At 34.5% G+C, this 16,040-nt stretch overlaps 2 protein-coding genes across 2 annotated transcripts; one reads left to right on the top strand and one right to left on the bottom strand.

Moving 5' to 3' along the window:
- The first annotated feature begins 228 nt into the window (after window positions 1-228).
- Window positions 229-14,033, top strand: LOC145637284 (uncharacterized). The gene is made up of 16 exons (XM_081688751.1): window positions 229-1,006; window positions 1,870-1,995; window positions 2,150-2,271; window positions 2,398-2,608; window positions 2,887-3,124; window positions 3,397-3,547; window positions 3,659-3,941; window positions 4,761-4,800; window positions 5,950-6,689; window positions 8,849-9,706; window positions 11,688-11,810; window positions 11,916-12,064; window positions 12,161-12,371; window positions 12,482-12,719; window positions 12,871-13,021; window positions 13,229-14,033. The coding sequence occupies exons 1-16, from the start codon at window positions 229-231 to the stop codon at window positions 13,547-13,549; spliced, it is 4,740 nt and encodes a 1,579-aa protein (XP_081544877.1). The 3' UTR covers window positions 13,550-14,033.
- A 141-nt stretch (window positions 14,034-14,174) lies between these two features.
- Window positions 14,175-16,005, bottom strand: LOC145636367 (transcription factor ILR3-like). The gene is made up of 5 exons (XM_081687908.1): window positions 15,681-16,005; window positions 15,239-15,298; window positions 15,059-15,139; window positions 14,808-14,970; window positions 14,175-14,617 (listed from the first exon to the last, which is right to left on the bottom strand). The coding sequence occupies exons 1-5, from the start codon at window positions 15,833-15,835 to the stop codon at window positions 14,351-14,353; spliced, it is 726 nt and encodes a 241-aa protein (XP_081544034.1). The 5' UTR covers window positions 15,836-16,005; the 3' UTR covers window positions 14,175-14,350.
- Window positions 16,006-16,040: the final 35 nt, after the last annotated feature.

The raw sequence follows: 16,040 nt of genomic DNA, 5'->3' as shown, positions 1-16,040 counted from the left end.
ACACCCAGATGTCAGATGCACCTAAGGTGTATATATAATGCGTAGTACATACTTGTAGCATTTTACTTCTCAAAGTTCAATATTTGCATCTAGATAACTAGATTAATTCCAAACACGCCAACATCCACACCTAACACATGTTTACTTTCTAAAACTACTACATACATGAAATATGCATATATATTAAATTATAGTTGATTCTAAACTTTGTAGGGTGATACAAAAAAAATGAAATTGTCTAATGTTGTTCATTGTATTCATATTCTTATTCAATTTCATTTTATTTCCATCGTAATTAGCCAGCAAAATTTCACTGAGCATTATTGTAGAGACACCTATGGTAATTACACAAGCACTAGCAGATACAAGACCAATCTCAACACCTTCTTCTCGTCTATATCATCCAACACTCAAATCAACTCCCGCTTCTATAACTTCTCAATCGGCGAGGAGCCTGACCAAGCTAATGGGATCGCGCTATGTGGAGGTGATGTAACGTTCCAAGATTGTTATAAATGTCTCAATGACTCAATTACTATGCTTCCACGGCTCTGCCCAACACAAAAGGAAGCCATCGGGTGGTACGATGATTGTATGCTACGTTATGCAAATCGGACAATTTTGGGAATCCTTGAACAACAACCAACATTCTCGGTGGAGAGCTCTAGCAAGGTGACTAATAACGTTAACCAGTTTAATCGAGTGCTAGGAGCATTATTGGATAAGCTTCAAAGTGATGCTTCTTATGGTGATTCGCGACTTAAGTTTGCAACTGGAAATGATAGTTACGGCAACTATGGGAACGTTTATGCACTTGCTCAATGTTCTCCAGATTTGTCGCAACGAAACTGCTTTAATTGTCTTGGAGGTTTTATTAATGAAATGATTCCTAGTGGCTTCACTAACAACACAGGAGCACAGAAACTTGGACCGAGTTGCAAGTTAAGATACGAGGATTATTTGTTTTACAACGACGTTACTAGTCCATCGTCTCCTCCTTCACCAGGTAAATACTACATCATGCACACGATATATGCTCTAAATTTTCTAAAATTTATACAACAGACATTTTGGAAGAGTAATTCAAATTTAGGGCATTATTATATTAGATTGGACAACACTATCTTAGTCCTTAAGTTGTATAATAGAGAGATTTATATAATGTGACTTTTACAACACGGTAATTAACTTACACACCAAACATTTTGAAAGGGTAATTAAATTTGATATAAATATTGCACCATGCATGAATTGGATTAGGAAGACTTTTTCAACACCATAATTAATTCTTTTTGTCTTTTAATCACTACTTCAAGCTAGAAGGTATTGATAGTCTATTACATGTGTGATGGTAGATTAAATTGGATGGTACACTTTGGTACACTTTGTTAAATGACCAATTCATCCAAAAACTTAAGTTAGTGGTGACTGGTGAGGGCCAAGATTATGTTTTAAGCCTTCTTCATGCTCTGTGCTTAATTTTCCACTTTGAAAGGAGGGGCGGAAGAGATTCGAACCCGTGATCTTTGTGACACGTGGCTCTGATACCATGTTAAAGGACCAAATCAACTAAAAGCTTAAGTTGATAGTTGAGGCCTAAGAATATATTTTATTCGTTATCACACTTCAATTCCCAATACTTTTTTAATGCGGGACAATACTTTCACTTGCATGTGAGTTTGTTCATGGGCTCGCTCAACACTCATAGCACAATTTTCAATGCTCTTTCACATGTAAGTGTGCCAAAATTAATTTTTAGTGTACCAAAATTATTTCCTTGCATGATATGCTCCATTGAACATGTAAAACAACCAATACCACTATTACTTGTGCTTTAATCTACTTTCCAATGCAACTTCATCACTGTAGGTAATGGAAGCAGTAACACAACATTAATTACCATCCTAATTGTAGTTCCAACGATTGTATTCATTGCTCTTGCAATTGGATTCATTTTCTTGTGTAGAAGAAGAAAGACAAGGAAAAAGTCTGAAAGCTCAAGTAAGCTGAATAATGTCTTCTATTTCAATCGACTATTCTTATTGAATTGGGAAATGATAATATCTTGCCTATTGTATCATATACTAACCCTCATATTTTCTTAACCTTTGATCTTAATTAGTCGCTTCCTATCCTCTTGCTCAAGAAGAAAATGATGAAAGTAGAATTTTAGTGTCTTTGGAATTTGGTCTCGACAGCATCAGAGTGGCAACAGGTGACTTCTCAGACGCTAATAAACTTGGTCGAGGTGGATTTGGTATCGTCTACAAGGTACTAATAAATATTAATTAGCTAGTTGGATCTTTATACTTAATTAATGTTATGTTAATTGCATTGAATTCATTTCTAATGAGATTATAGGTCACTGAGTTTTATGTATATGTCTGCTAAAACTAGGGAAAATTTTCAAATGGACAAGAAGTCGCGGTAAAGAGACTCTCAAGGGATTCTGGACAAGGTGACAGTGAGTTTAAGACTGAAGTTATGTTAGTCGCTAAGCTTCAACACAGGAATCTTGTTAGGCTCCTTGGATTTTGCCTAGAAGAAGAAGAAAGAATACTCATTTATGAGTTTGTTCCCAACACTAGCCTCGATCACTTCTTATTTGGTATGGTTTATTTCATTATAAAGCTAGTATGCACGTTGATGAAAGCAGGGTTTATATACATGATAGTATTAAGCTAGATAATACTATACCTCCGTTAACTATTATTTGCAACAAAGGGGTATTATTTGTGAGATATAAAATGATCCTTTGTTGCAAATAATAGTTAACGGAGGTAGTATATTATTTATGTACATAAATATGTATATCATGATAAGATTTAACTGTATATTGATATAGTAATGATAATGAATTGAAATGCATGCTCGTGCCATGCGCAGATGTAAACAAGAGAGTATATTTAGATGTGGAAAAGCGGTACAAGATTATAACAGGCATAGCTCGAGGACTCCTTTACCTTCATGAAGATTCTAGACTACGAATCATCCATCGTGACCTTAAAGCAAGCAACATACTTCTGGATGCTGAGATGAATCCCAAGATTGCCGATTTTGGCATGGCTAGATTGTTTGATGTTGATCAAACCCAAGGGGATACCAATAGAATTGTCGGTACTTAGTAAGTGCATAATACTAATAAACATGAAATTCAAATAAATTGCTAGACTTAGGTCACATTCAATTCCCAGATCGACTATACAGTAGCTTATAAATAATTAAAGAGGTTTTACATCATTCTTCGCGTTAATTTCACCAAAAACAATCAATCAATCAAAACCTTAATCCCATAAGTGTTAATTTCGAGTTAGTTTCACAAAACTGAGCTAATTAAATTTTCTTAATTGAACGTATCAAAACCTAATAAACTTATACCTCCTTTATGCAATACAGTGGATATATGGCTCCAGAATATGCATTTCATGGATTTTTCTCTGTAAAGTCAGATGTCTACAGTTTCGGCGTACTAGTTCTAGAAATCATTATAGGTCGAAAGAACTCTAGTTTTCATAATGAGGAATACACAGAAGATCTATTAAGCTTTGTAAGTTTTTAAACATTCTTTAATTTTATCATCTTTTATGTATACCCTTAAACTTTTTTATGTGTATAATCCTTATAGTTCTTTTCTACGTACATAAATAATGTTATACAGGTATGGAGAAATTGGAGAGAAAATACGGCGACATCTATCATAGATCCAACATTAACAACAACATCAAGAACTGATATGATAAGATGCATACACATTGGCTTGTTATGTGTTCAAGAAAGTGTTGAGGACCGACCAACTATGTCTTCTGTCATGTTGATGCTCAGTAGCCGATCTTTATCTCTTTCAGTTCCTTCTCATCCTCCATTTGTCAATGTTACTACCTCTGAGTATTCTAAGGAGAGAATTCTAAGGTCTATGTCAGAAAATGAGGACTCGATCACTGGTCTACATCCGCGATAAGATATTAAAGATACATATATAATTCCTCCGTTAACTATTAATTGCAACAAAGAAATATTTTATGTCTCGATAATAAATATAATAATATCTCTTTGTTGTAATTAATTTATAACTAATGGCTTGGAGTAGATTAATTATATTGTTAGCCCGACTTGCAATTGTTTGATGTATCTCTTGTTGTGAGAGTAATTTTTGGCTCTTAAGAAGTGCACGTGTATATACCCTTGAGGAGCTCATCAGTTTGGTGTTTGTCTAGAATACCTAAAGTATCCTCTTTTTTTTTTTTTTTATATATATATATATATATGTAACCTTAAACAATTTTTTTTTTCCATGTAAAACATCATGAGTTATTATACATGTTTTGATATTTGAAGCACACATGCATTGACCTGGGTATGTGTAGATTTACTATTTCCTCCAAAAAATTTTACTTGATATGTTTCATTTATCACAATTGTCAATACATAAATCTAATCATCAATATTTTTTAATTCCTTATAATATAAGTTATGACGAATAAACATTAAAAAGAATTTATTGAAATACGATTCAATTAAGACCTTAGATGACTATTTTTTTCCTTACGTATAAATCATAAAACAAGGTCAAAGGTAGTATGTGACCAATGCAAAATTCAAACAAAGTCAACTGAAAAAAAAATGGAGAAAATATATTAGAGGTGACAAAAAAAAAAAAAAAAAAACGAGTTCGTTCGGACTATAACATTATATATTCTGCCCAAACTCGCAAAAATATAGCTGGCTTTTTGAGATTATTCGAGCTGGGATCTGGTTTTCAGGCTTGTCCAAACCCACTCTATTTTTGGGTTGGGCTAGCAGGTCAGGCCACCGTTGATAACTTCTAAAATATATGTCCATAGGGCAAGTTTAATTTGGCATCCACTAGTTTTTAATATAAGTGAAGTTAAGAGAGAAACCCGGAGAAATTGAAGAAGTCATACTATAAGTGATAATATGACATACTGTGCACCAAAAAAAAATAAAGTAATAATATGACATATTCAGTGTGTTAGGAAATTCCCAACGACGCGTCATACTAGTGGAGAACAACAGTTGTGAAGAACATTAAAAAGCGTTATCTTGATTCTTGACTAAGGATTTGCATTTGACTTTGTATAGCTATTAAAGACATGCAAATGATAAGAAAATCATATATTTTTCAAATTTTCGGTTAATTATTTTAGTACCTCTTCAACTACGTAAGATATTAACTACTCAAATAAACAATACTCCGTAGTCTTTTATTAGTAAGGTTTACTTCCGTCAAAAAGTAAAATAAAAAAAAATAAATAAATAAAATATTAGTAAGGTTGACTACAAAACTTACACTATCCAAATTTTTCCTGAACTCGCATTTAATTAGTAAACTAGGTTAAACCCCGTGCAAATGCACGATTGTTGAATAATTATGATAATAATATAATTATATAAAAATTAATGAATCGATTCATCAGGTATCAAAGTGCATGAAATATAATAAAACAATTAAAACATGCGAGAGAAAATATTTATAGTTATAATGTGCAAGTTGATATTTTAGGAAGTTTATTTTAGAATTTATATATATAAAAAAAGTCATAATCTAAATGCAATCTTTATTTTTATATAATAACGATTTTTTTAGAAAGTAATTTTGGCGGGAATTTTTTTAATAATATGTTGCCAAGTGTTCCCTCAGATTCGCTTTTAGTAGTATGTAATTGATTGATAATGCAATGGATTAAAAAAAAATAATAAAAAATCATTTGCCACATAATTGTGATTTGTGAAGACTTTGTACATAGAAAGGTTTGACCCGTCATGTAACATCAACTAAACATTTAATTATCTTGTTTAGCTACTTTAATTGTCTCAACCAAAAAAAATTTAGTACGAGTACAAAAAAATGGCTCAAAAAATAAGTCGTTTCTCGATATTCTTCTCAATCTATATGCCAATCATCATATTGATGATTTCCAAATCAACAAGTGCTCAAAACTACGATTGCGGCTCAAACACTACAATCTTTGCTAACAATAGCCAATACGCTGCTAATCTCAACACCCTCTTCCGTTATCTCTTATCCAATGCAACTGACCCAAACGGCTACCATCACGCGGTTTCGAGCAACCCCAATAGCGAGCCAATTTACGGTCACTTCCTTTGTCGTGGGGATTTGAACGCTAGCGCGTGCCAAACGTGTGTTACCAATGCCGTGACAATTGACCTCCCTACAAACTGTCCTAATCGAAAAATTGCACTTGTATGGCTCGATGAGTGTATAGTAAGATACTCAAATGCCTCCTTTTTTGGTAAATTGGACTCGAACCTTGTGGTGATGATGATCAATCCAGCTAACGTATTGGGAAATTCAACTCGTTTCAAGGAACTTCGGGATAATATGATGAACAACGTGATTGCAATCCGAGCTCCCAGTGGAGGATCACAGAAGAAATTCGCGACAGATTTTGTGAATGTTACGATATTCCAAACAATATATGGGTTAGCTCAGTGTACACCGGACTTGAGCCCTAGTGATTGTTACACATGTTTAGGAATTGGTATTGAGCAGTTTCGGATGACTCAAGGTGCGCAAATATTGCAGCATAGCTGTGTTGTCCAGTATGACACGAATCCTTTCTTTGATTTGTCGTCGGTGGCCCCACCACCTCTGCCGATGTTGCTGCCTCCACGACAGTTGCCTGCCGGTGATTCTAACAAGTCTACTGGTACGTCAGTTTATCTATGCTTCAATTCCATGCCAAGCTTTTATCATAACAATTTTATAGTAATACTGGTAGTATGTTGAACCTTGGTCAGCTTTTAGTATAGTTCAATGTTCAATAAGATCTCAATTGCTAATATTCCACCGAATTACAACACCCATATTTGCTCTCCTCAAACTTATACCCTACTGCCAAATATTTTAATAAATTCAAGGCAAAATTGGTATAAATCACTTTTATTGACCAACTTTTTTGAAAAAACAACTTTTTATTTATTTTTACTAAACCACCTTTTAAGTAACTAAGTTTTTTATTGCACCACCACTATTTTAAATTTTGACGAAAAATTTAACTGAGACGTCAATGGGGCCCACGACTTGCGTTTTTTCCTCTTAAATCATTTATTTTTTCCCTCCCAAAAACATTCGACCCTTCCTGTATATAATGCATAACTAAATTGAGTAAAGCTCTAAAAAACTAACCTAATTTTGCTGCACAAATTAAATTGTAGTCTTTGTTCATTCTCAAACCCTAAAATAGGGTAATGGAAGTGGATGGTTGAGATGGAAGGGAAGGTTTTGTTGTGGTTGTTGATTTGAAAGTGGATGGTTAAGATGCAATCCGTTAGATTTAAAATAGGGGTGGTGCAATAAAAAAATATAAAAAAAAAACTTAAGTAATTAAAAGATGGTTTAGTAAAAAAAAAAAAGTGGTTTTTTCAAAAAAGTTGGACAAAAAAGGTGGTTTATACCAATTTTACCTAAATTTAACTAACTTTTTTAAAATTCCATGAAAGTCAAAACGTTTCATTTATTTAAACATAGAAGAAGTAACAATTACCCTAAAGTAAACAAGACTTTGACCAAGTAAAACCCACTAAATAAATAAATAAGCTAAGCCCGGGCGATGCCTCGAGTTATTGCATTAATTCCATAATTGAAATCTTTATTTACATTTAGTTTTGGTAGAATGACATCTAATGTGGTGATAGTTTAGTGGCAAATACTTAAGTTTTTAAAGTAAAGGTTTTGGGCTCAAACCTTGTACAATTCACATTTTTAAGCACGCTACATGACATGTAGGCTTGCTTAGGAACCGAGGAGGGCACCAAGTGGCATATAAGCTTGTTTAGAAACGCCTTTTAATATATAGTATAGATAAGTGGATAAGGGCCGGGTGAATATTTCCAAGTCTACAGTCTACCTAACCTACAACTTAATTTCAAACTTTCGGTCAATTATTTTAGCACATCTCCAACTACCAAACATATTAACAATAGTATTTTGTATTAGTAAGGTTGACCTCACTTTTCGTTCCTTACAATGCATGGGTTTGAAAAACACAAAATCAATTACTATAATTGATTAATCAACGCGTCGTAGAAATATGGCTCAAACATTTAGCCAATTATTAGTTATATTCTCATTCAATATGCTAATTATGTTAATGATAATTTCCAAATCAACAAGCGATCCAAAGTATGATTGCCCAAACGATACTATGATTGCCCAAACGATACTATGTTTGCCAACAATAGCCAATTTGCAACCAACCTAAACATCCTCTTCCATTTTCTCTCTTCCAATTCTTCCAACACCCTCGCCAGCTACCACCAAGCGGTAGTTCCTAGCGATGACAATGCTAAGATAAGGCTATTTACAGTCACTTCTTATGTCGTGGAGACCAAAATGCTAGCTCGTGCGAAAAATGTGTTAGTGTGTTACTATGTCCACTATGACGGACCTTCCTAACCTATACGATCTTTATCCCTTCTTTGATTTGTCGACACTTCCCACCACCACCATCGCAACACGGGGAAGACTGTAATTTCAATAATTACAAGTAGATTTTATCGGGGTAGTATTTTCTCCAAATGTAGTAATGTATAAATAACTAACTGAACCCGTAAAGTACGTCCAATTAGACCCATTGCATAAAAGCACACCTTTGTGGTTGACAGTCGATACCGTTGTCTAATTGCATCTCTCTTTTGAATTTTGCACTTAAATACTCCGTATCTGACTTTTCCAAGTTTTATTTAGGCATGTTCCTCAATTCTAAACACGTTGGTTGACCTATAAAATGTAGAATTTTCTAACACGTTGGTTGCTCAATTTGTCTTGATTTAAATTTTAACTTTGCTAGGTGATTGAAACATATAGCAAAAGATTTAGAAATGAGAATTTCTAAAGTTGTTCATTACATTCATATTCTTATTCAATTTCATTTTATTTCCATCGTAATTAGCCAACAAAATTTCACTGCACATTATTGTATCGATACCTATGGTAATTACACAACTACTAGCATATATGAGGCCAATCTCAACACCTTCTTCTCTTCCATATCATCCAACACTCAAATCAACTCCCACTTCTATAACTTCTCAATCGGCGAGGAACCTGACCAAGTTAATGGGATCGCGCTATGTGGAGGTGATTTAGCGTTCCAAGATTGTTATAAATGTCTCGATGACTCAATAACTATGCTTCCACGGCTCTGCCCAACACAAAAGGAAGCTATCGGGTGGTACGACAATTGTACGCTACGTTATGCAAGTCGGACAATATTAGGAAGCCAAGAAGAACAACCTTCATTAATGTTAATGAGTACAAAAAAGGTGACTAATAACGTTAACCAGTTTAATCAAGTGCTAGGAACATTATTAAGTAGGCTTCGAAATGATGCTTCGAAGGGTGATTCTCAACTTAAGTTTGCAATTGGAAACGATAGTTACGGCAGATCTGGGAGCATATATGCGTTTGCTCAATGTTCTCCAGATTTGTCGCAACGAGACTGCTTTAATTGTATTGGAGATTATATTCGTGGAATGATACCTAGTGGATCAACTAATAACACGGGAGCGCAGATTCTTGGACCGAGTTGCAAGTTAAGATACGAGGATTATTTGTTTTACAACGACCTGCCTAGTCCATCATCTCCTCCAACAGCAGCGCCTTCTCCTCCGACAACAGTGCCTTCTCCTCCATCAGGTAAATCCCGGATCTCCTCCGACAAAAGTACTACCTCCGTTAACTTTTATTTGCAACTTTGGGGTATTATTTGTGAGATATAAAATATTCCAAAGTTGCAAATAAAAGTTAACGGAGTCAGTATAAAAATTACTACGGACACACTTGCCCACTAACGAGTAACAACTATTGTAAAGTAAACAAGACATTGACTAAATAAAACCCACTAAATAAATAAGTGAATGATACGGGTGAATTTTTCCAAGTCTACGGTCTACCTAACCCACAACTTAATTTCAAACTTTCGGGTTTTTTTTTTTTTTTATTACATCCAACTACGTAACAAATTAATAAGTATTTTATTAGTAAGGTTGACCTCACATTCACTCATTTCGTTCCTTTTAACGCGTCTTAACGAATTATGAATACTTTATCCATAGAAAGGTTTGACCCATTTATTACATCAAGAAAAAAAAATTGAAAACTTTGTTTCGTATGTTTAATATAATTCAATCTATGTGATTGATGGTCTCAAATCTTGAAAAAAAAAATGGCTCAAACATTTAGCCAAATATTAGTAATATGCTCATTCAATATGCTAATTATGTTAATGATGATTTCCAAATCAACAAGCTATCCAAACTATTATTGCCCAAACAATACTATGTTTGCCAACACTAGCCAATTTGCAACCAACCTAAACACCCTCTTCCATTCTCTCTTCCAATTCCACCAACAACCCGGCCGGCTACCACCAAGTCGTAGTTCCTAGCAACGGCAATGCTAAAGATGAGGCTATTTACGGTCACTTCTTATGTCGTGGAGACCTAAACACTAGCTCGTGCCAACAATGTGTTACTATGTCCACCGTGACGGACCTTCCTAACCTATGTCCTAACCGAAAAATAGCCACGCTTTGGTACAGTGAGTGCATGGTTAGGTACTCTAATAGCTCATTTTTGGTTCGATGGATGATTCAGTCTACCTAGTTTATTATGTGACCGCGAACATTATAGGCAATGAGACCCGGTTCATGGAGCTTATGAATAACATGATGAATGACAAAATCGCGGTTAATGCTGCACTTGGAGGGTCACAAAAGAAATTTGCCACAGATTATGTCAATATTTCGGCTTTTCAGACCATATATGGGTTGGGGCAGTGCACACCAGACTTGAGCCCTACTGACTGTAATACGTGCATAACGGATGGTATTGCAAGATTAATGGTGAGTCCAGGTGGTGGAGTAAGGCAGCCTAGCTGCAACATCCGATACGATCTTTATCCTTTCTTTGATTTGTGGACATTGCCCTCACCACCATCACAACCACCTTCCCTACCACCAACCCCCGCGGCAAATTTTAGCCACCCTAGTGGTAAGTCAGTTTTTTCACAAAGTATTTTTTATCAATACTCTAATAAGAGTTTCTCAATTTAACATTTTTATTTTCACACTTGTCAAATATCAATGCATTATTTCAATCATTAATATACATTTTAATCTTGATGAATAAGATATATAAAAAGTTGATATCTTATTATTCTTGTAGGTATAATTTTAATCTAATAAAATCCCATGAATAATGTTTTATCTCAAATACAAACTTTTTTTTTTGACAAGACAAGTATAAACTTTTTTTTCAAGACAAGTATAAACTTTTCAATGCACATTTTCAATTATTAATTTATTTTCTTTTTAACAATCATTAATATCTTTTATTGTTAATATATAAAATGATAAACACTAAATATTATATGTAGTTGGCCACACCATATAGCCAACCATTATGGGGCTACTTTGTTAGTGTTATAAGGGTTACTCACTCGGTCAGGGTTACCAAGTCAGCCAGAGGTTACTCAGTCATTCAGAGATTACTTTGTTAGGGGTTACTCGTCGGTTAAGGGTTATTTGGCGTGTGTCAGCCGGTCACACTAATTACAAAATTTTACTCGTACATAGTACAAAAGTCATATTTTTGCAAGTATTACCAACAGAAAAAGTATGCTGATTTTCGACTTGATTTTGTAGGAAACGGGAGCACCTCGAGGAAGATTGCCATCCTAGTCACAGTATCAACAACTATACTAATTGCTCTTGCAATTGGATTCTATTTATTGTTTAGAAGACAAAAATCATGGAAAATATTTGGAGGTAATAAGCAAATTATTTTGAACTTCAGAGATTAGGATGTATATCAATCATATTCGTTCTAATCATTTGATGATCGAGCTTTTGTTATTTTACTTTTGATTTTAGCGGCTTCTGCTTTCCATCGTGGACATGACAGTGATGAAAGTACAAGTTTAGTGTCTCTACAATTTGATTTTCGTACAATAAAAGTAGCAACAAACAACTTCTCGGATGATAACAAACTTGGCCGAGGTGGATTTGGTACTGTATATAAGGTACTTCATACATATATTTAGAAACAAATATAATGTACTATTAGTCTATTAGTACAATTAGATCAGACTAATGTTCATGTTATTATTTGAAACCAGGGGAGATTAGCAAATGGACAAGAAGTCGCGGTGAAAAGACTGGCAAAAGATTCAGGACAAGGTGATGATGAGTTTAAGACAGAGGTTTTGTTAGTGGCTAAGCTTCACCACAGAAATCTTGTTAGGCTCCTTGGATTCTGTATCGAACGTAAAGAAAGACTTCTTATCTATGAGTTCCTTCCCAATACGAGCCTTGACCATTTCTTGTTTGGTATGAGTATGACTATAGATTCAGTTTATAGCATCATAGTTTACTTTATCAGACTATTTGACATAAATGGATTGAGTAACTTACACCCTCTATATTATCGATGTGAACAGATGTAAGAAAGCGATCATATTTGGACTGGAGAAGTCGCTACAATATTATAGCAAACATAGCTCGAGGAATCCTTTACCTTCATGAAGAATCTCAATTACGAATCATCCATCGTGATCTTAAGGCTAGCAATATACTACTTGATGCGGAAATGAATCCTAAAATAGCAGATTTTGGCACCGCCAGGTTATTTGAAGTTGACCAAACTCAAGGAGATACCAACAGAATTGTTGGTACCTAGTAAGTGTAATATTGTTTGTCATCCTCTGTTTTTTTTTTTTTTTTTTTTTTTTTTTTTTTTTTTTGGTTCTGTTTTCTTTCAGTCCATCTCTGCTTGAATATAAAAAGTACCATCAAATCTCATACTAATTTTTTTTTTTATTCTATGCAGTGCATATATGCCACCGGAATATGCACTTCATGGATTATTCTCTGTAAAATCCGATGTCTACAGCTTTGGTGTACTCGTGCTCGAAATTATAACTGGTAGAAAGAATCGAGGTTCTCCCAATGAACTATATGCAGAGGACCTAATAAACTTTGTAAGTGTTCAAGTTTTCCTAGGAACTAAAAAGTTGTAGACTACGTTTTCTTAGTGGATAGCTTATTTATTATGGTCCTTAAAACCCAATTGTAATATACATATTGAATACTTAATTAAAGAAGTAATAATTAGTTAGCAATTATAAAGATTAAGTAAAAATTACTTCAGCTTAATGTTATCAAAAATTGACTATAATATCTGATAGGTTTGGCGAAATTGGAGAAAAGGTACACCTTTAAAAGTTGTGGATCCAGCATTGTCCTTAAGATCAAAGACGGATATTATAAGATGCACACATATGGGCTTATTGTGTGTTCAAGAAAAGGCAGAGGACCGACCAACAATGTCCTTTATAGTTTTAATGCTCAGTAGCCATTCGCTTACTCTTCCGGCGCCTTCTTGTCCTGCATTCATCACGTCCGTTGCTAGTAGAGGGGGCACTAAGTCACATCGTCATAGCAAGGAGAGAACGATTGCGCGTTCATCAATGAACAAGGATTCGATAACTGACCCTTATCCACGGTAGGAACCTCCAAAGATGAACACAATGATTAATGAGTTGGCCTAGACTAGTATCCCCTAATTGTTTAATGTTTCCAACTCAAAATAGTGGAAAGGCAACGAGTATATATTTTGATATATTGTTTAGGCTAAAGGTTAGGATATGATGAACATGTTCTAGAAATAGCAAATTCTTAATAAGTACTAATTGTAAGGAAAATTCTCCCTTGGAAACTTTATATTTCACTATATAATAGAGGATAATTTACAATATTGTAAGACAGATTATATTATTATATGTACTTCTCAGTTGTAAGATTGTAAGATTATTATTAGTGACAATTTCTCAAAGATGGGATAAAAGGTGGAATCAAGTGTTTTCCAGTTGCAAACTTGTAGTAAGAAACTACACCAGTCTTCTAGGTCATGTAATGCACGAGTTAATAAAAGTGAAACAGAGATAAATATACATAAATGATATGAAGTATAATATGAGAAAATTGAAGAATTAAGAGAAGCAAGGAACATATAATTATAATGGTAAAAGAAGAAACTTGTGGCGCTAATGTGTCGGGTTTTAGAAAATTATGTGTAGATGTGTGTGGATGACTGGAGCATGAAGTGATTATGAAAAAGAGAGAGTTTCAATCAATGCATAACCGAATTTAGTTCATCACTTAAGCAGAATTAACTACCGCTCCAATACAATTAATCATCCATTGTTAATCCTTTCATCCTGAAACAGAGCCTTACACTAAGGAGATCGATTTAACCATTAACTTCAAGGTCAATGGGAGATCTGCAAGGAAGGGATAACAGCTCCAGCTTAAGCGACGGGAGGGTGAAAGACATGATCTTGTGAGGTATCAAAAGCAGCTTGAGGTGCAAATTGCCAAAAGGGAACACCGGAGTAATTAATCAGGGGCATCAGTTTGCCACCAACTGCTTGACAGGGGATAGCGTATGAAGATGGAACGGAAGTAGGATGGAAATGTAAGCTAGGATGAGAAGCTACAGACTTAATTCTCTGCTCCAGCTTCTCTTTCTCTGACACTAACCTATGCTTTTCCCCGCGAAGTGCTTTCTTCTTCACCTGCATTAGTACAAGTGTAGATAGTTTAGACTCCAACATTCTTGATTATAATGCTATTAAGATATTAACGAATCTAATGATATACTGTATATTTTGGTATTAGAGCTGATTTGTGAGATTGGCTAGCCTATGGCTTATGTATCTTTTTTTCTTGCTTACAGATCAAAACCAAATATAAAAGAGACAGAACCTTCAATTCATTAATCTTTTCTTTTAATTCACCATTTTGGCTGGTTAAGTTACTAGTTTCTTCACGTAACAGCTTTACTTGCCGAATAGCATCAGTTAGTATAGCGGCTTTGTCAAACTTGGGTTTTGTTCCAGACTCCAAAATTTCACTTAATTCAAGGAACCTACCAAGAAAATGGTAATAAGTACTTTGAGAAAGATTAAGGTATGTTAAAGAAAAAAAAATTCCTAAAATTTTATTACTGTACATGCCTTTCATTTAGATGATCCCTTCGTTGTTTCTCACGGCATGCTTTGGAGCTGCTTGATGCAGTAACCGATCCAACACGAACCCTGGAGTTGAAAAGCAAAGAAACATTCAGCAGATATGAATAATTATAAAGGAGGATGATTACAACAATCAAGGTACATATTAACAAAATGATTGGGTACCTTTTCCGGCAACAGACATCAAAACCATACAAACCCTCGCTGGAATCTTGAGTAGCCTCACTGGAAGGACGAAAAGAAAGCATACTCAAACATATTGTGATAAGATCAACTAAATAATCCCCAAGATACCATACTTGAATCAGACTTCAAGTGAACTAACTCATTCCCCTAAAGTATTATTGCTTTAGCAAAACTAGATTTGATTCAAAGAACAGCTCAATGGTGCAGAAGAACAGAACGACAGGATATTAGAATAATACAAATCTATGGCCTAAAATAAATACATCTCAAGGACCAAACAATTTATACCTACAAAAAGTTCAGCTTGGTAATATCTACTTAACAAAAAATTATTCTGATCCAAACTGACAATTACTCTGATCAGCTGATAAACAAAATTTGAACAGAAATGGTACTAATAAAATGGATAAAGTGAACAAACCTGAGGAAGGTGGAGCTGGGAAAAGAATCGAATCGAGCAATAGGCAAAGGAATGTCAGGCTGCATGGCAGAAGAGTCACAATAGGTGCTTGGTATATCATCAAGAAGACAGCAAACCCAGTTGAGATCAAACTCCTCATCTTCAAGAGACCCCATCCCTTAACCTTACTCTGACTAGGAAACACCAGAATCTCACTACAGATTTCTCGCGTATTATTACAGGAAAATACTCTGTTTTCTTTTTTAGTACATAATACACAAGTTCTGAGAGCAGATAAAGTCTATAAGAAAAAGAAAGACTAGGAAATACATTGATGCATGGAAAATAGAAGTGTTATTTTGTGGGGCAAAATGAAAAAAG

The sequence above is a fragment of the Chenopodium album genome, chromosome 6, assembly GCF_948465745.1.
Source record: "Chenopodium album chromosome 6, dcCheAlbu1.1, whole genome shotgun sequence".
In the NCBI taxonomy this organism is placed as follows: Eukaryota; Viridiplantae; Streptophyta; class Magnoliopsida; order Caryophyllales; family Amaranthaceae; genus Chenopodium; species Chenopodium album.
This window is presented reverse-complemented; position numbering and strand designations above follow the sequence as displayed.